Consider the following 20,251-nt stretch of genomic DNA (forward strand, 5'->3'; position numbering starts at 1 on the left):
AATAGATAGACCACATCTCCCCGAGTCACATCTTAAAGTCACAAAGCCCCATTTCAGCTGCCAGTCATTATTTGTGTAGCCACTGGATTTTGGACAGGGGGCCAGCAGAGGCCCAAAATCCTCATCTGAACTTTTATCAGATTTTTTAAGCTTTTAGGAAGCAGGTGGTTTTTGTAAAGTGCAAGTTTCTATATGAAGTGTTGACACAAGATATTAGAAATAAATGTCACACCTGCTCTACATTATTACCTGACTAAACTAAACGTTTTTTGTATTTTGGTGCAAACAGCCCAAAATTCATCACAAAAAATGTCTTCAATGTCCAGGTATTAGGATTTTCACCTTGCACTGCTTTTATTGGCACTAATTTACATTTAATGCATTCATAATAAAGGATGTGTTGACTGCCATTATGCACGTGTCTTATGTTTGCATGCTCCACGTGGTGGACTTTATCACCATACAGACGCTGTCAGATATAAAAAGTAGGCGCAGACAAAGATGAGAAATAAAATGAAAAAGCAGGGGCTGACAGTGATTAAGTTAACCAACAACGGTGACATTGATGGTTGGGTCCAGCTGCCGTCCTCTACCCCCCCCTCCCTAGTGTTTGACCCAGTTGATGTCAAAGCTGGGTTCAGCACAAAAGAGCCAGTGTGAAGCAAGAGAGAACTCCCTGCTGTTGAGGACAGAAGAAAGCAACCATCCTCCTTTTTTTGTTTACGTTTTAAGATGACAATAAAAAAAGATGGATTTGATTGATGAAAACATGATAATAGTGCTATAATATTGTACAAACTGCAGTTTGTATGGCAATGCCATATCCTATGTGTTAAAATTGGATGGGTTTTAGAGCATAAACTAACTCATCCTAATCAATAATGTGTTTTAAGAAGAACAGAATGAATGACTCCTCTGAAATACATGGGTTTAAACAAAGTATTTCAATTACTTGTACACACTGAGTATATTCACCGTGTTTGTTGGTTTCTGTTATTCATTCCTCGTTATTTATGTTCTAAATACAGAAATTTATCAAACACTTGGGAAAAAAAAGGTTTTCTAGTTTTTTCCCCAGCAGTGATCATCTTCCCGAAAGAGGCAAAAATATATGTTTTCTCTGCAAAACAAAATAAAAAAAATGCTCAGTGCAGTGCCTTTGTGCTTTTAAAGTTCTCATGACTTATAATTGCATGTCGTATCTGACAGACATCCCAGGTGGTAAGTGGTACAGATATTTAATGCAAATGGACAAGCGCAGATTGACAAATTTAAAGTGCGTCCGCACAAACTGTACTTTATTCATCTTATCTGTTGAATTTCCTTTAACATTTGTCAAAGCAGAAAATGATATTTGACATTTTTTTGATTAGATTTGACATGATGATTAGGAAATATAAAAACCTCTTTAAGATTGTGCTGAGCTTGTTGTGTGTTAGATTAGCTGTCTTGCTGTTATAGAGGGATAAATGAACAAGGATACTCCTGTTTTGCAATTTATTTCAACACTATTTTTTAACAAAACCTTATATTACATGACAAAAGTTAAAAGTATAACTAACGCAGGATACTTTTTGTAATGTGGTTCCTCTATTCTCGGAGCCTCTGAGTGACCACATCTGATGTGATCAGCTCATTAACCCTCAGCTTCAGGAGTCACTGCAGCTGCTGCCAGGCTCTCTCATTAGTTTGGTGAAAGTCAGATGGGCAGCTCTGCTATTTCTTTCATGGTGTCAGTTAAGTAATCCACTTTTTCCTCTATGTTTTAAAATCCTTTTGGGTGTTTTTCATCATGTGGTCGTTGAGAAGCCTACATTTACAACTGCTGTTTTCCCACAGCTCTGCTAGTGTCAGTCATTTGGTTAGAGATCTGAAACTCAAACCATACTCTGCTGGGCTTCCCAGCTTCTATATAGGGGACTTCAGTGACTCAAACACAATTACCTTTAAAAACCCAGCCTTACTAAATCTTCTTTTTCATGAGGCCAGAGTCCCTGGAGAAAACCAACACATGCACGGGGGAGAACATATATAAAGGTCCACCATTGGTGTTCTCTTCCAGGTCCCCCAGGACTTGGACTTGAACTGGGGGCCTTCTTGCTGTGAGGCAAGAGCGCTAATCACTGCGCCACTGGAATACGTTTAACGATATGGCTATACCTCCCATCGTCCAAAAAAATGCTTCATAGGTTCATTGGTTACTCTAAATTGTCCCTTTGTGTGTATGGGTGCGTGATTTGTGGCCCTGCAACAGACTGATGACCAGTCCAGGATGTTCCCTGCCTTCCCCCATGAGTGGGCAGGACAGGCTCCAGCAGCCCCGCGACCCTGAAAGGGACAATACAGATTTGGAAGATGAATGGATGAAAAGGATTTTTCCAGTAAAGGGAGTTTATGTGACCCCAAAAATGTCACTAAAACACATTTTATGCCATAAATTTGAGAAAAATTAAATGCTTGTTCATTCAACTCTTGTTCTATTAGTCTCACATTCCTTTTTTGGTACTTTTTTAAAAATTAAACAATTCAAAAACACCTCAGCTTTGGTGACATTTGGCAGATTTGAGCCATTTTACTACATTATTTAAAGCCACTATGAAAATGTGAGATTTTATTTTTACTATTTATGTATTTGATCAACTGTAGAAATCAGCACCTTTCCTAGAGTCCATTAGAAAAACATTTGGACAATCTTTGGTGTGCTCCCTATGAGTGTGCATAATAAAAACCATTTGAATGAAATGAATTATTGAGAAACTGCAGACAGGTTTCATCAATCATTTAGCTCAACCAAGCAACTAACACCATTAAAATGAAACAAGATGAAAACCTCTGTCTGTTGTTTTTTACTCAATTTTTAATTCAGAAGCATCATGTTCAGTCCAATTTTAACTCCAAAAACTATCTGCTGCCAAGCTTCGCAGAGCTTTACTGCACACCACTTGGGAGACATTTCCGTTCTATAATGTTGCAGGACATGCCATTGGAAATTCACATAATCAACATTTATGGCGCAAAACCATGCTGATGTTGCAACAGTTTGGCGTGCAAATTCCCGTTGGTACCATTGGGGTTGTATGCAAAGCATGTGATTTCACATGAGACAGGAAGTGAGCGCATCATGGCCGCTTCATCACCCAGCTTCTCAAATGTCCCTTCCTGACCTTCATCGATCATTTCCAGCAGGCTTTTTTGTGTGACTTAGAGTTGATCAAATTCCGATGTCAGAGAAAACCCAGCTTTAGTTTGAAAAATCTTTTAATAATTTTTCATTTAGATAAAACAATGTTATGATAAGTTCAAAAGAAACATATCAGATCTCCCATTATGTCCAGTCAGTAAAGGACGTCCTTTAGATTTATGGTTTCCAGGGTCCCAATCCTTTGAAGCAGAAGTCTTTTCAGTCCCTTAAGACTCCATCTTAAGAGTGAATAACTGAATTGGTATATATACATTTAGAGTAATCTCTCCTTACAGTATTGGTAAACAAACAAGAAATTAAATATTGGGCTAGGATTATGCTGTACAAAGAAGGAAAGGCAAAAAAAAATATGAGTTAGTCAGTGAAACACATCTTAAGTAATTATTTTTGTCTATAGTGAGGCAAAAGTTATATTACTACAGTGTACCTAGCAAAAATCATGAGCACATAAAGCTAAAATATGGCAAGGATACTCAATTAGACTACAATAAGTCACACGACATTACATGATGCAAAAGTGAATAATTCATTTAAAAAATGCATAATTTACATTTTATAATGTAATTTTTTGATGCCTCGACCAACTCCCCCATCCACAGACCCCCACCAGTTTCAATATGACCAGAAGGAAACATTTGAAATGATTTTTACAGTGTTTGACCATTATCTAAGTGAGACGTCCATGGTTTCTGCTATGATTCCACAGTAACTCCTGTTGTAAGCAATGTACAACGCATTTTTAAAGCAATTACAGTAAAAATACATTTCTATAATAAGCAATGTCAAATGAGAGATATGTATAAAATAGCTTGAATATTGCAATCATAATACTACTTCTTACACTTTTTTTTCCAGAACTCATCTCTGTCCACCACAAATTGTAATGTCACTTTGTCCCACAAGAGCAAAATAGATATCACAGAGTAAGAAAAAGCTTCTCATACAAATCCAACTGTATAAACATTATACTAAGTTCTTGCAGGGTAAAGTTCCAAAAAAGCCAACGTGAAAAATGAAATGCACTTTATTTTTTTTACCACCATTGAAACTGGTTATTATAAAATGACTAAGCAGTTTGATTTCCTATCACGAGAGAGCAAAGGCAAGATGTTGGAGGTGTAACACCTTTGGAAAAGAATGAATAAACATCTTCAATCCTTCTTTTTTATCTACACATCCTAAATACAGTTTTACATTTCATGTTTCGTGTATACAATATTTCTCATCTCCGTTGGCTATGAAGCTATACCCGTGTGGTTGAGTGAGTGCTGGGCAAACCAGCCGAGCTGTAACCAGCAGGAAAGGTGCTATATGGGCTCATGTTGGAGAGGCCCATTAGGGAATTGGGGATCATGGTGATGTTGTTGGGGGTCATCAGAGGGATGTCATCAGGGGAGCGACGCTGACTGATGGAGTAGCTGGGTGAGACGTGGAGAGGATTGTGAAGGGCCTCACACGGGTTCCTTTGCTGGGATGACAGGGTCTCATCCACTGTGTTGGTGTGACCTGCACTGTTGCCTTTGCTCTCACGCTGAGGACTGGGCTGCTGGGATGTTTCCTGGCGACTGCGCTTGTCCTTGCGGTAGTACAGTGCCGCAAAGGCCAGAACATTGAGGAAGAGTAATGACGCCCCTACAGCGATGGTGACACTCAGCTCTGTGGAGTAATCTCTTGGGTTCGGCATGATTAGAGGACCCATCTCACCGCCCCCTTCGCCGTGACTGTTGGCGGTAGATATGGGAGTACGTCCGGTGCTGCTCGACCTCTTGCCATTGGACTGGGTAGCATCCAGAGGGGTGACTTTGGTGGTAGTGGAGGAGTAATGGAACATGTCGTGGAGGTTGTACAGATGGGGCACCAGATGTTTCCAGAAGGCCACTTTGGTGGCACGGTAGTGGTCACGAATGCGAGGCTTCAGACCAATATGCAAATACATTTGATCATATGGGTTGTATTTAGACCAGGCCACCTCTTCAAAGCGGTTGGCTTTAGTGTGGATGAACTTGGTGTCCTGTGGCACCGGCTTGTTGGGATCCCTGTGAACACATAACAGAGAACTTGAGTCATTTAAAGTAAACTTTACGAACCAAGGAAACTCACACATTTCATCAAAACTTGTAAACTTTCAACAGAGATATTGAGATTACATGATTTCTTTTTAAATTTCATTGACCAACCTATTGTTATAACAAAACTGTGTCCTCTAAACTTTAACTGTTATTTTTGAATTACCTTGTTTCTTTGCCTTTCCTGCTCACTAGAATAATGTCTTTGTCTATAATCAAATGTAGGTAGTTAAAACATATTTCTGTATCAGATCTACTGGAAGATTAAGAGTTTGTTTTCTTAAAAAAATGGCAAAAAAAGAAAAGCAAACATTCACAGATGGTGAACAAAATAAGTTAGAACACATTGGTATGTCCCCATCTTTCCTCATGGGCTCAGCATCCCCACATATCCACAAGCCGTAACAGTATACATGACCTTTGCTTTGCTTTTGCCTGCTGCTGAAGTCATCCTACATTAAATTCACTGTGGGTTACCTCTGCAGTGCAGCAGCAGCACATTCCTCACTCAGGTGAGTCCAATAGACAGGCACATATTTTCCCTGTTAACCCCATTTCCCTTTAAACCAAATCATTGAATATAGACTTGTAAACCCAAAACACCAAAAAGAAATCAATAAAAAACTAAAAATATTCACGTTTTTAAATAAGGTTAACATAGTTCTGGGATTAAAAACAAAACATGGTACGTAATGGCTTTTTGCAACCTTACTCCTTTAATGTGAATAAAAACAAAAATTTGCTGTTACTTTTCTCTTTATAATCACAAACGTGACATTTATGAGTAATGGGTTTGTCAGATTGGAGGTGTGGAGCATTGATCAAGTGTGCATTTCAATAATGCAAATGACAAGAAAGCTTCAGCAAAAACACGAAGAGAGCAGTTGTTTATGCCAATCTGTTCATCACTTTACAATAAGGAAGATAAAATTTAAGTGGAAAACATACAAAGTTTATGCCTGGCAAAAACAGGGCTGTACTACAACAACAACACAAGCAACCAGAAACCTTCAACACAAATTCGGAGAAGTAAAGAATAAAGCTATTTGAATAATATGTAAAATGAATGTCCTAGTGATGCATAAGACCAGTAAAAGGTAGGCCAACCTACAAAAACGTAAGACACCTAATGTAGTTTCTAATCTACATCTTTCATTTCATTGATGGTGCTCAATCTTTAAAGTTTCCAAAAAAGGAATTTTAAATGTCCTTATTTATTGTACATAACTTTTGTTTTATCTCACAAATTTATTTAAGTATGGATACAGTTTGATCTTTAACAGAGTTTTTTTTTACACCTGACCTAATGATGAAGTATTATATAATAATAATAAAATACTTAGTAAAGAGGATTTGACATAAAAAGGGAGCTATGCTTTGTCAAGAATTCAATCATTCAATTAAACAGGAAGCATTTGCAGAAACAAGTATATACATATCTTTAAAATACATGTTTTGGTTGCCTTTTATGGTGATTCACTAAAATAATATAAGAAGCAGACTAAAATTATTAAATTGTCTGTTGTGTCTGAATTCCTTCACTGCTGACTAGTGCCATTATGTAGTGCTGTCTGAATTTACAATTTCAAAATCCTAAAAAAATGTCCCAGAAGTTTCTGCAAAAAAGCAGTGTACATCAATGCTCACTAGATTGGCAAATATAGACAACAATGCATTGCGTTTGAACGATTTTTCATGTGAAAAAAAGTGTTTTTTATTTGTATTGTTATATAAACCATCTGAGTTTTCATCTTCAAAATACAGAGGATTCATAAACAATCGGTGTAAAATACTCATATTTATTAGATTTTTACTTCAGAAAATAGGGAACGTTGTATTTGCTTTTTAAAAATAAAAAGTAGAGAACACATGATCTTCAAAACTCTACTACAATCTAGGGCACTTAGATTGTAAAAGAGATAGTAGTTAGGTGGTAGGGAGAGACTTTGGACATCACTGTCTTATATCAGAATAAAGAGTATCTAGGCATATCTATGTTCATTTCCTGTTTTAATAATACAATGGATCATGCAACAGATGAAAATAGCAAAAGAGCTTTTTTAATTCCCTTATTAAACTAAACTGCTTTTATTTACTAATATGCTTTCACTCTGTGTGTGATTTTAGGCAGTTAGTGGAAAGACACAAATGAAAAAAAAAGTGTGCGTCAATAATGAATTTCGCTATTACTTTCATGTTCATAAAATGGTGACTGGTTTTGTGCTGCCACTCACCCGCTCTTTGCAAAGTTGGTCCAGTACGTCATAACTACAGCACTGAGCATGATGTCATTCCTGGAGAAGTTACAGGGGAACAGATCTGTTGGGCCCACCATAGGAATGCCAAACACATAAGGCACCTCATCTCCATGGGCTGAGTCCGACCACACCGGTTTCATAAGGCTCTGGCAGTGGTGGTAGAAGGCGTAGAAGTAAGTGGGCGAGCCATAGCGGGCATGTAGGTCTGCTGTAACAACTGATGGTTCCACCCACTGGTGGTCAGTGAAGAGAGCAACAAGAGTCTTCCTTCTGGTCTCTGGGTTATCTTTGTCGGCCCAGTCTGTGTACATAAATTTAATTGTCTCCCTCAGTGTGTCTTTTCCCTCTGGATACCCGTACAAGCTGTCAACAAAGTCTGACACAGCAAAGTCAAAGTCACTGCCAGACACGCCATCCTCCAGGTCCATCGCATTCTCCACAAAGCGCAGCCCTTCACCCTGGTTGACACCCAGCATTATATCGTAGTTGAGGAACTCGCCCTGCTCCATCAGAATCTCTGGGTCATCAGGGATGACGTCACCGTCAATGACGGGTCCAAACGCGACACGATAGCGGGCAGCCTGGATGTCTTGTTCAACAAGTTCCTTGGCGCTTTTCTTCTGCAGGCAGGATACCATGTCCACCGTGTCCAACACATTGCAGCCCACCCTCTCAGCCAGCATGCGGGTGTACTTGACTGGCTGGTAGTTGACCGCCCAGCTGGACAGTGCTGAACCACTTTGGATGATGGCTCTGTGGAAAAGACCTTGGGAGACAAAAATTTTGGACAAAAAAACCCCTAAGTTAATCAATCAGTTAATCAACCTAATATTCAGAACAGTTTGTCTAAATGTTACTTTGAAGCTCTTAGCAGTTCAAAACGAGGTATTTAAAAGCAAAAAGGTACATGCATTAAACTGTTAAAAGATAAAAGTGTAGAAATTTTGTTTTTTTCCTGCCGTTTTGTTGTTTTATACAGCATGTCTGAGGTTAGATTTTGTTGCTGGTCAAGAAGCAATGGCTCACAATCCCTCTTTCAATTTCTTGTTGGGTTAAAACAACCTGCAACATCATAACAATTCAAAAAGGAAAGAAAGTCCAACAGACAAAGGTACCTTTACGAGGAGAGCAGACAGAGATCTACCCAGTAAACAATCTCTCTCCACTCTGGTGCATATTCTGCTGCCTCCTCTTTTAATAAATTGTTTTGGGTTGTCCCTAAGTTACACATGCGCTGAGCTCTAAGGAGGGGAAACAGATAAAAACACATCTGCAGCGCTATCAGAAAGCATTTATTACAACATGTCCATCCTTCCACAGTCTTCAAATCATCTCTGGACCTGCAAAGCCGTTTCTCACAGATAAACTAACACAGAGCGTCCTGCTGAAAAGACGCAAAGAGAAACATTTTCTCCCAAGGGTGTCACCTCCACCTTCCTGTGAAACAGATTCGGACACACACACACACTTATGCGAACATGATTAAATCACCTATATATATAGCTAGGTGATGCATAAAATAAACAAATATGAGATAACCTATATACATTATTCCAACAGTTCTCTTAAAGATATTTGATTACATTAAAAAGGGAAGGGTTCTGAGTGTGGCATCAAAGCTCTCCCACAACAAACTCATCCAACCATATCTTTCCTTTGTGCACTGGGGCACAGTCTAGTGGAACCGAAAAGAGCCCGAACCAAACTGCTTTCACACAGCTGATAGCATAGCTTTGCCTAAAAGGTCTTGGTATCCTAAAGGATTAGGATTACTTTTTACTGAAAGTAGGGGGCAAAACCCCAAACCATGAAGAAAAGACCTATACTGTAACTCATCCACCATGAAATTCCACACGTGGTAAAATGAGGTCAGGCAGATAAAGTTCTCCTGGCATTTGCCAAATTAAGTCTCCATCCTTTTTTGCAGCTGCTGCAAAGCTTTTATGTTTACATTAAGGTTGGTGGAAGTTAGTCATTTTCCTAAAACAGAATCAAGAAAAAAGTGTTACGTTTTCCTTAGAAATCATTGACATAACACAAACTTTCGATCATCTTACTGTTTGTGTGTGCACTGTTGTAAGTCTATATCACACATGAAGGAGTCTAATATTATATAGCATATTTTATTTGCTTTGAAAACTTTTATTTTTGCTTTCAATCACTGATCTTAAACTGCTCACTTTCAAACCTCTGCTCTCAATCACAAAAAGTCACAGCTTGCTTGTCAACATGTTATGCTCCTCTTCATGGCAGAATGTCTGCTCTGAAATTTTGCGCTCAGATTCCCTTCCATTTTCTCTCAGTTTCACAAAAGAAAGGGAGTGCACTCTAAAACGTGTGAGCCTGAGTTCAATGATTTATAGGTGTGCCACAGTACTTTTTTTTTCCAAAGTGCACTATAAATGCTGCTTTGGACAATAAATCAGTACAAAGAACCATGAAACCAAAGTCCATAAGGAGCTGCTCAAACACAGCAGTGAATAGAGGATGAAACTTTGGCTTTTTCTGTTGTTAAAAAAGCTGAAAAATTTCTGAATCCTCTTGTTTGTTTCATGTGATGCTTTCCCCATGCAGATGACAGTGGGGGCATATTTAACTAATGGTCAATTTGCAACACTGTTTTAGGAAGAAGAGGCTAATTTCCCCCCCTAGTATTTGAAGAATGCAAATGTAGAATTGTTAATATGGTGTGTCTAACAAGCTGTGCAGCTGCGCAGAGAGCAGAGGATGCATTCAAATGCATCCTTGAATGTTAATAGAGCTAAAAAAACAAAAGCTTTTTAAAGTGTTGGCATGCGGAGCATCACTCCTGCCTCTGCAGATTTTTCATCTTCTGCAAATAAAGTAATACATTTTATACATCAATTCCATCCAAATTTAAGAGACAACAGCTCTTTGAAAAATAGTACCACCCTGTGTTTAACCTAAAGATGTTGGCAAAAACAGCAGGAGACCTTTGTCTGATTGCTGTAGCATCCTATAAAAAATTCACAAAAAACAACTGCTGCACCATTACTGTCATTGATTGAAATACAGTGTATCTGTCTTTTTTTTGGTAATTGCTACTAATGTATTTTAAAGAAAAAACATAAATCGATTTCCTTGCTATCCTAGGATTAAAATACACATACACAGTTTGACGTTATTTTGCACCAAATATGTAATTTTTATTTGCAGCCTTGACAAAATGATTCCACTCTTCATATTTTATTAAAGCATGTCAGAACCTTTGCGCTTTTTTCAGTCTTGTTTCCTCACATTTGAGCATTTCTAATTGTTCACTTTCTTTCCCAAGTTTCAGGACCAAAAACATCAGCTCAGTTCAATGTATTTTTTATTTTTTAAACAAAGAAACCTTTGTAGATATGAAATAAAAATAAAGTTAAATCAACTGTTATAAAATTTGTTATAGTCACAGGTCCAGCTCACAGCATGTTGGGAACTTTATAATGCCAGTGGGCTACTTTTAAGGGCTTCACGTTTTCAAAGGCTGAGCTTTTAGCCTGATTAGACTGAGTAAAGGAACAAAAGCAATCACTTACTCAACAAATACCCCCCCCCTCCCTTTACACTATACCCATATCATAACACTTCATGTCTTAGACTGACCGTGTGTAGCTACACTTTAAACAATGAATATAATTCCACCATAAAAAATAATTGGACAAACTTGAACCTAGTGACTAGTTCTTACCCTCTGAGTGGTGAGAGAGAGTGAGCAGACTGACACAAGAAGCACCAATTCCAGATCCAAAGACTGTGATGCGACCTGGGTCTCCTCCAAAGTATCCAATGTTTTTACTTATCCAGCGGAGAGCTTGAATCTGATCCAGGAGTCCATAGTTGCCTTTTGCTGCCTGGTCACCGGTGCTGAGAAAGCCTGATGTGTTCAGACAGACAGCAGAAGCAGATCTAAATTTGAGCTCCACAGTACACATAACAGCTTTGATCTAAAGCTGTGGCCCAGCAGGGCGTCTGAAAGAACTGACACTATTCTCCCTCAGGTGTAAATATGCCTTCGCTCTCTCCTGCAGAGTTTTAGTCTTACAGCACTTTGCGCTTCCCCCAAAGGAAAAAAATAAAAAAAACAGATTCTGTTCATCAAATCTGAACAACTTCTCTTCTTTGATAAGTTTCATGAAAGCAAAGTATTTTCTCCCATGATAAATGCAGAGCTCATGAGTGAGTTCAAGTTTCTAAAACATGTGTTCAGCTTTGCTCGAGTAATATTTTGAATGTTAAACTGAAATAAAAAATAGCTCTAACTCTGTTAATGCTCGTGACAGGCAGTGAAGCATTAGTTGTGCTCATAAGTTTGCATTCACTGACAAAAAATATTGTTTATTCTCTTAACCATAACACAATTGCATATGCAAAACTATAAATTATACCTATGAAGTTTGACTTTAAAAGAAAAATTTGAAATTACCCAAACAACACACTGCAAAACTAACACCATCCTGTTTGACACTTTGGGGATTAATTTGTTATAGGAGTCAAATGTCTCATCTGTTATACACTGATTTAAATCAGTCTTTATCAACAGACAGTGGGATTCTCAGCTCTGCCGAGACCTCTTCACATGTCAGTCAGGATTCACTCACTTTGATGTTACTGAGTCGAGAGGAGAGCAAAAGAGATTTCTAAAAGAGTAAAGGCTGATGAGTTATGTAAAGCAGCATGGTGTAACAAAAAGAAACCTAAAGATCAATTGTGCTCTAAATCTGATTTAAAAAATAGAAGTAGAGAATTTAGAGGTGCTGAACTGCAGTCAGGTAGATTTTAAGCTCAACTGTCAGAAAAGTTTTTCAGGATGCTCAAAAAAACCCAAACCTTTACCAGTTTTAGCAAAAGTATAAGTATAATTGAAGATAATACATGTTTTTTTTCTTCATTTGACACAAAGTTCCTGCTTAAACTTGCAATTTTGTCTCTGATCATACAAACACATAACTAATATTTTCAAATGTTCCTAAAGTACTTATAGAATGAGCACAAACATAAAACAGCCTTAGTTTTACAATGTCAAACCTTTTTTCTTTCTGTCAAAAAAACAAACAAGCTGGGATTGACATCTGACATGATTAATCAGAGATACATATTGGATTCAGAGACAGCATTAAAAGCTCTTTTCACCTAATATTCCAATTCTGTAGTTGAGTGTGACGACAATAACGTTCCCATAACTGGCCAGAATGCTGCCGTCCATCATGTTGCCGGTGCCCTCCATATAGGAGCCTCCGTGGATATAAACCATCACAGGTCGGGCTTCGGAGTCCCTTATATCTGCAATGTTGACACAGACACACAGACAAACACTCTGGATGAACACACAACTGCAGGGACAACAGTTATGAAATGGAGCCTTAATAGAAAGCTGAAAATGTGCTTAAAAGCAAAATTATGGAGGCAGCCTTGTGATTTGAATGCTGTAACAACAGTCAAAATAAGAACAGAAAATACACTCTGTCATGGCTTGTGAACATAACCAGAAGTTGTCGGGGTGCATGGAGGTGTTGTTACCTGATTTCTGCACCAAAACTATAGAATCCTCTTGGCTACACACAGAGAGATTAATTTTTTTATAGATCCAATCTCGATTTTGAAGATTTTTCATTGCAAAACTTTAAAGAACCACTCCAGTGAAAATTGTGTTTTTGGTGCAATAGATGGGCCACAAGCACCCCTTCGCGCTGTCAGCAACAGGGAGGGGAGAGGGGGCGGAGTTACTCTGTACCAAAAGCCCCACACATAACTCCGATTTCTAATGAACTACTGCCGCTCTGCAGAAACTTTTTGATTTAGGGTAAAAAATAGCATAATCATGATTAAAAGACCACTGGGAACGCTTTTACAACACATCAAAAGAAGATTGGAGCGGAATTTAAAGTTTTGAACTGAAACATTGTACTTTTAACTAAATTAATTGAAGCTATTACAACACACCAAAATATAAATAAATAACTACCGGTAGTAAAAATGAACTATATTCACAAAATTCAAATAATCTCCAGAGTGTAATCTTTGGATGAGTGTTGAACTTCAGTATTTGACATACAGTACATAAGATATCACCTGATTTTTTTTTTCACTCAAAAGAAGAAAAAAAAGATCCGTTAACTCCGTTGAAAGAAAATATCTCAAGAAATACAAAATCTTGAAAAATTCAAAAAGACTCCATGCATCAAGACTGAGCTCTTTAAAAAATACCTTCGGATATATGAATCTCGGCATGTGAGAAAGACGCCCCCTTTTTCCTGTGTTGGCTTCCTGGGATTCACATGGAGGGAAAAAGAAGTAGAGAGTTCAAAAAGGCAGGGTAAATCTGACTTTTCTTGCGCAAACACAAATGGTTAAGAAGGAAAAAGATCCTTCTTCTCATAAAAAATCAAATCAAAAGGTTATAGATTTGCCCCCCAATTAATATACATGAAACTTTTGTTTAACTACAGCAAATATTTACAGTGTTGATTCACTCAAGTGTACAAATGTTCCCTATTTGACATATGAATTTGCACCCACGCACCCACACACTTACACACACATCCTCTAATTACTTTGAATAAAGGGATTTTTACTTGATGATTAATTACATCTTTGTCTTCACCTGTCAATTCCTTTGGTAAATGCCAGCATGATATATAGTGGTTCATAATTAACAGTTAATAAAATCTCATTTTGTTTGAAAAGATAAGTTAGAGTAGCTCAAATTTCCAAAACATTCTTCATAATTTGTTAAAAAGATAGCTGGAGATAAGAAGACATGGTGATACCCGAAGAATTAATCAGTCAAAAATGTCTCACATGGTTTCTATTTTTTCTTTTTTTAATAAACAAGTAGTGCAAAAAGAGAAAAATGTGAAGAACAAAACGGGTTTAGCGAATGCTATTGAAACCGATGTGTAGCAGTGACATTTAATTAACTTGTATAGGTGCCAGGTGCGGCGGTCTTCTGCATTGGCGGCCATCAGGCTTTAAAAGATGTGGGCTGCACCATTTTGGACATCCACCTCTCAGGCAGGCTGTTTGTCTGTTGTTGCTATGCTACCACAGTAAAAAAAAAACATCCTCAAAGGGTGCCGTGTTACATACACAAGCAGAACACAGGTCGACTTTGAATGCTGAATATTTTGTGTTGCACTGAATGGCAGAAAGGGAGGCCATACACTCTCAGAAAGCAAACCTAATTAGTTAAAGGAGGCTGAATTAGGAGAAACGTGTTAGTTGTCAGTGGATTGGTGTCACATTGTTCGGCTAATCTACAGATCCACACATAAAAAGGTTCCTTCGTTGATTAATCTTACAGATCAGAAACAGAAAGGAATTCAGCTCACGATAGACAGTTGACTCTTCACTAATTGGCCCCCAATCAGACACACTGTCTGAACAGTGACTCATTAATAGTGAATTTTTAAAAGAAATCCTGCAACGCCAGGTTTCTTCTGGCCTTTTTTATGTTAAGCCGATGCTGTGAGAGGACAACATGGTGTGATCGCCATTTTAAACATTGCTGCCTTGTTTAAATAGACCTGTGTGTCAACACTGCCCAAACTCAGTAATAATTCATTGGATGCCTCTTGGTTGGACAACAAGCACAAACCTCATTGATTTTTTCTTTTTTTTGCTTGCGTTGCTCAATGTGAATCTACACAAAACATCAATTCAGAAGCAACAACATCAAACAGCAGCTGTCCGATGAATTCCTGCACACCTGCATAATGGCAGCAAAAAACAAAACAAAGATGGCATTGCTTTGAATGGAATATCAGCCTTGGGTTGGTGGCAACAGTACAAGCACTGATCACAAGACAATGAGGGCAACAGCAACAATGATGGTTATGAAAGGTCACTGCTACCAAACTCACCATCATCTGTTGGAGCGTAGATGTTCAGATACAAACAGTCCTCGCTCTGATCCTGAATGTAAGTTGCTACAGTGTCCAGGTTGTATGTGAACCATATGGGCATCATGATCTCTGGCACTGTGCTGTGGATGTTCTGAGGGCACACAGGCATGAAGTGGGTAGCATTCTTTACACCTGACCAAGATGACGGCTGCTCAGGCGGCATGAAACGCTTCTCGCCTACAGGTGGCGCCGCATAAGGAACCCCGAGGTATTGATCAACTGGCCTGAGAACTTCACTGGGCACAGGAACCCTAAGGCCCCGCAGCTTCCCAAACTGGGTTGTCACCGTTGGGTAGAATTTCTGGCTTGTTGCTTTGGTCAGTGACCAGCAGGAACATGATATCCACCAAAGAAGGGCACAGTGGGCGAGGGTTGTGGTTCCTTGCTGATGTAGCAGGTGTGTAGGCAACAGATGGCCTCTAAACGTAGCCAGCCACATGGTCTGAGCGAGACGGCGCCCTCACACAACACAAATGCACACTCTAGTGTCTGTTCAGCCTCTTTGCACCGACTCTGTCAAACGGGCATCTCTCAGTGTGCCTTTAGATCAGTTTCCAAATCCGAGTTCACCTCAGCCAGGTATGGAAAGCCTCTGCTTCCTTTTTTCATTGCATTGTACGGAGATCTAAAAGAAAAACAGTACAATTAGCACAAAAAACATCAATTTTATTAAAAAAACAAACATAAAGAAAGGTACGACACAGAAAGATTGGATGTGGTGAACCTTATGTATAAAAAAACAAAGAAATAGTTGAATTTGCATGACTAAAACAGTGGAATATGAGAAGTGACATATATAAGAAATCTCTGAAAAGACATGGCCTGCTTTAATTTATTACAACAGCTTTTCAGGGGGAAGCTCACTGTATGAGAAGCAGTGTAAGAACAAAGCCTGTCCGTGTCAGAATGAAAAGAATTTGGGGATTTTGTCTGGTGCAGTACATCACAACATAAAAGGAAGCAGAGAAATCCTGAGAAATCTCTGTATCCAACAGGGAAGGAGGAAAAGCAACACCGGATGATCCCCTAACCCTCAGACCACACTGGGATAAAAGCAGAGATGAAGTGAAACTCTCTGCATGGACGCTGAAGGGCTTCTTTCAGCAGACATCATTTAAAAATGTATAAAAATACAAAAATAAACTTTTTTTAATGCAAATAAAAGAATAATCCAAGCATCACTTAATCTTTTGTTGCTTCATCTGTGTGATGTTGATTTGATTTTGCTTACATGTTTTGCATGATGTATGAAAGTGGTTATAAATAGCAGTAATTAAGGAGTATTTTTAAGTGTGTTGCCCTATCTGTAAAAAAATCCTAACTGCATCTGTCTTTGAATGCAGATTCTTATGTTTCACTTGAAGTTTAATCTGAAAAGCACATTTCTTGCTCCCCATCAATTCAAGCTCATTACAAAATGCACACAGCATTTCTTCTTTTTCAGTAAAACCTACAAAAACATCTAAGACAAATCTTCAAAGTTCAGGATAAAAGAGGACAAACTCCTGTTGAATCAAAAGTGTGACCTGGTTAAGTTTCATTGTTTTATTTCAAAAGCACAGCATCACAAACCGAATTATTCCTGCCAGTACAGCTCAGTTTAACTGTCAGTTACTGAGATGAAAATGCATAGTGTAAGCGTTGCTTGCTCCCAAAATAAACATGTCTGATGGGACCACAGACCCTCCACATATAGGAAAGTAATTACAGTCAAACTGAAAGATGAGGAGGAAGAGACAATCCAAGCAGAACTCTGTTTTATTTGCAGTTTACCTCTAAAAAGATTAATAAAATCCAATATTTCCACAAGCTGTCTCTAATACAAAAAGTGAGAAAAATCAAGGAGAAATGTAAGCCCCTTTTAAGCTGTTTACTTAAATTACTGCATGAGTGCTCATCTGCAAATCAGGGCCAGGCCAACAATTTCTTTCCTGTTGATTCCACACTGAGTTAGATTTTTGCAGATTACGGAAACAATCCAGTAACTGTAGGGTTTGTTGCAAAGAATTGCTGTCATGCATGCACATAATCGAGCAGATCGAAGTATCAAGTACCTTCTGCCTGACGCCTTCTAATGTAAGCTCTAATAAAAAATATATCTCCTTCTATTATACCACTTTGTTATTTGTAATACATCAGGCCCTCTCATTTGCTTGTCATTGAACAAATTAAAAAACAGGCTTGTTAACCTGAGTAGATTTATTGATGTGCACAGATCTCGCTTTTCCAAGGTTGCAGCTCCATTTTTATCTATTAGGACAGTGGACAATGCCTTACTGATTCAACACACGTGTCGTCCCATTAGCTTTTCTCTGTTGCTGCAACATTTCGTTGGCAGTGGCAGGAATTCAAACACGAGTAAACGCAGCTCCGTACATCCATTACAGCAGTAGCAGTGCACTTTGCTTATTCCTGAGAAACGATGCAAAAATTTCATTCTACCACTATTACAAGGGGTCATCTGAGAAATATGAGACTTGTCTGCCCCAGGCCTGCTTTGTCTGATTTAATTAACAATTATGCATGTTCCCCTAAGCCAAAAAATGTACAAGACATGTTCTGTCACCAAAGGCAACGATGTAGAGCTCCAGAGGCATTAGTATTGAAATGAACCTGATTCCTGCTTGATATTGGGGAATATCTGTTCCAAAAGTGTTCCAAAACAGTTTGCGTTTTGAGTTAATTTTGAAGTGGAAGAATAAAAACATTAAAAAAACTTCAGTTAAATCATTGTCAGCTCTAAAATGTCAGTAAAAGAGACATCCTTCTGATTAGTTGTATAAGCAGCCCTGACATTTGATAAAGAAAAAAGGGAAGGAGGAAAAAAGCCCACAGCGCTGCCGTACATCAGAGGAATAATATATATTCTTAAAATGAGAGGCCTTTCCTTATAAAATAAACATGTGTGGTGCCACAGTGAGCACATTTCTTTTTTGCCTGGGTGAGATCTGACCTCTGATTTCATTGGCTGAGTAAAAAGTAAAGCTTCCTTTAGAGGTGTACCTGATAAAAAAATATAACTCCTTTTTTTTCTACACGATCAGGGCAGTTATAGACTCCCCTTTTTTCAACCTCTTCAAGTCTAGGACAGTGGAGATGTGGATAAAAGCTTTATAGCTTATACCAAATGGGCCATGTCATAAAAGTGAACCATCATTCAGTCATGTTTGATACAGGGCAAGTTATTGGGCAATTTAGACTGGCAGCATGCCTAGAATTCAGTAACTGATATGTGCAAACTCTTAGTGTTTTACAACCAGAAGTGTTCTGTTCTGCAGCAGTCAGATCTTTAGGATGATTTGGGCAAAGACGATCACCTGACAATGATCCGATCCTAGTAAAAGACCTATTAAAATGATTGCTACAATTTCACTCCAACCAATATCTCCACACACAGCATTGACAGGAAACAATTCAGCAACAATTCAGCTCTAATAAAAATCTCTGGCACAACATCTTATCGATTGGGGTCTGGTAGCCTGGGGGGCCCTTCACACAAGAGCATCTGGAGAAAAAAAAAAGTCTTGTATTCCGGACTGGGCTTCCAGTGTCCTTGTGAATCGACAGCATCTTTGGAGAATAATCCACGCATCCCCATTAAAGCAGTAAAATAGAGAGGAATACCCTCAACATGTAGGGAGCACTCAACGCGATGATCACGGTTTCATTAATTATTGCAAGGATTCACAGAGATACCAAGCCACAGCCCACGAAGCGTCGACAGGACCGCTGTGGTGTGTGCGCCTGAATGGGAAGCTTGTTTAATTTAGGTCTGAAATGGGATGATAGCTGGTGGGGGGATGAATATTATCAGAGAAGGAAAGTGGGCATTCTAGCAGTGAGCTGATGGGATGGAGAGAATGAGAAGAGGGGAAAATAAATGTATGTAAATAAATATCTATTCAGCCATTAGGTTAACTCACCTGCTGGACCGCGCTTCATCCCGACATTTCCTCCATCATGCCCGTGTGGCTGCAAAACAAAGCGGTGTGTGAGAAATATTCCTCCCGGCGTCGGTATCAAACGCGCAGATCTTCGCTCTTATCTGCTCCTCTGCACCGTCTGTGTGCTTTGCGCATTCACGACGCCAAGGTCAGGAGCGCCAACGGTTTTAATGGAGCGCCCACCATAGATCCTTCTACGGCGCCCACTGCCAGCGCGTTACTAGGCAACCACTGGGATACGCCAGTGCAATAAATCCTCCATCCCCCCAAAAATCCCGACAGATTCCCCATTTAGAAGCCATTAACTAACTACATTAACCTCGTGCGCGCACAAACCCGTCCTGCTTTGACCACAGGTTAAAGTGAGGCTTATAGGCATGCAGGCCTGCAGAGAGGATATGCGGGATGAAGACATTCATTGCGCTGCAAAAATCCTAACAATATGGATTTCAAATATGTTGCAATTGAAATAATCGCTTCGTGGAATAGACTGAATGTACAGATTAAAAAAACAAACAAATAATTTAAGATTCTTTATATTAAAAACATTTTAGCACATTAAAAAATCACATAAAAATAGAAAATTTTAGCAAAATCCAAAACTTTTCTTATAAATGAACTTTCATATAGTTTAAAAGCAGATTTATTTTAAGTTATGGGGTTAACATGAAATATTTTTTTATATATTTTAATAAGAAAATCCTGCAATGATCCCTGAGCATTTTCACCGTCTCTTAATTCAGTTGTATCTTTTTGGTTTTTCCAAAATGTTATGTAAGTATTAATGATTAGTTATTATAGGAAAAAACAGTCTTTCTGCTTCCGACATTCCTTATACTGCTTATGTGCAAGTTGGGTGGATTCCAATTCAGTG

The 20,251-nt window shown here is 38.6% G+C and overlaps 1 protein-coding gene across 3 annotated transcripts; it reads right to left on the reverse strand.

Annotated features, from left to right (window-relative positions):
- Positions 1-3,240: 3,240 nt before the first annotated feature.
- nlgn3b (neuroligin 3b) lies at positions 3,241-19,636 on the reverse strand. 3 transcript variants are annotated; one of them, XM_011483575.3, is made up of 7 exons: positions 19,357-19,632; positions 15,392-16,058; positions 13,737-13,796; positions 12,663-12,812; positions 11,221-11,406; positions 7,503-8,292; positions 3,241-5,238 (listed from the first exon to the last, which is right to left on the reverse strand). In XM_011483575.3, exons 2-7 carry the CDS (start codon positions 15,870-15,872, stop codon positions 4,446-4,448), a joined length of 2,460 nt encoding a protein of 819 aa, XP_011481877.1. In that variant the 5' UTR covers positions 15,873-16,058; positions 19,357-19,632; the 3' UTR covers positions 3,241-4,445. The 3 variants fall into 3 exon arrangements, with proteins under 3 accessions (XP_011481877.1, XP_011481878.1, NP_001188437.1); XM_011483576.3 differs by lacking the exon at positions 13,737-13,796 and having other exon boundaries at positions 4,446-5,238; positions 19,357-19,636; NM_001201508.1 differs by lacking the exon at positions 19,357-19,632 and having other exon boundaries at positions 4,446-5,238; positions 15,392-15,872.
- Positions 19,637-20,251: the final 615 nt, after the last annotated feature.

The sequence above is a fragment of the Oryzias latipes genome, chromosome 14, assembly GCF_002234675.1.
Source record: "Oryzias latipes chromosome 14, ASM223467v1".
NCBI classification, from domain to species: domain Eukaryota; kingdom Metazoa; phylum Chordata; class Actinopteri; order Beloniformes; family Adrianichthyidae; genus Oryzias; species Oryzias latipes.

Coding starts and splice junctions, on each gene's coding strand:
- nlgn3b (XM_011483575.3), bottom strand. CDS start 15,872: ATGTGGCTGGCTACGTTTAGAGGCCATCTGTTGCCTACACACCTGCTA. Junction 12,813..13,736: donor CGAGATTCATATATCCGAAG/GTATTTTTTAAA, acceptor TCAACATTGCAG/ATATAAGGGACTCCGAAGCC. Junction 11,407..12,662: donor CTACAGAATTGGAATATTAG/GTGAAAAGAGCT, acceptor TGAACACATCAG/GCTTTCTCAGCACCGGTGAC.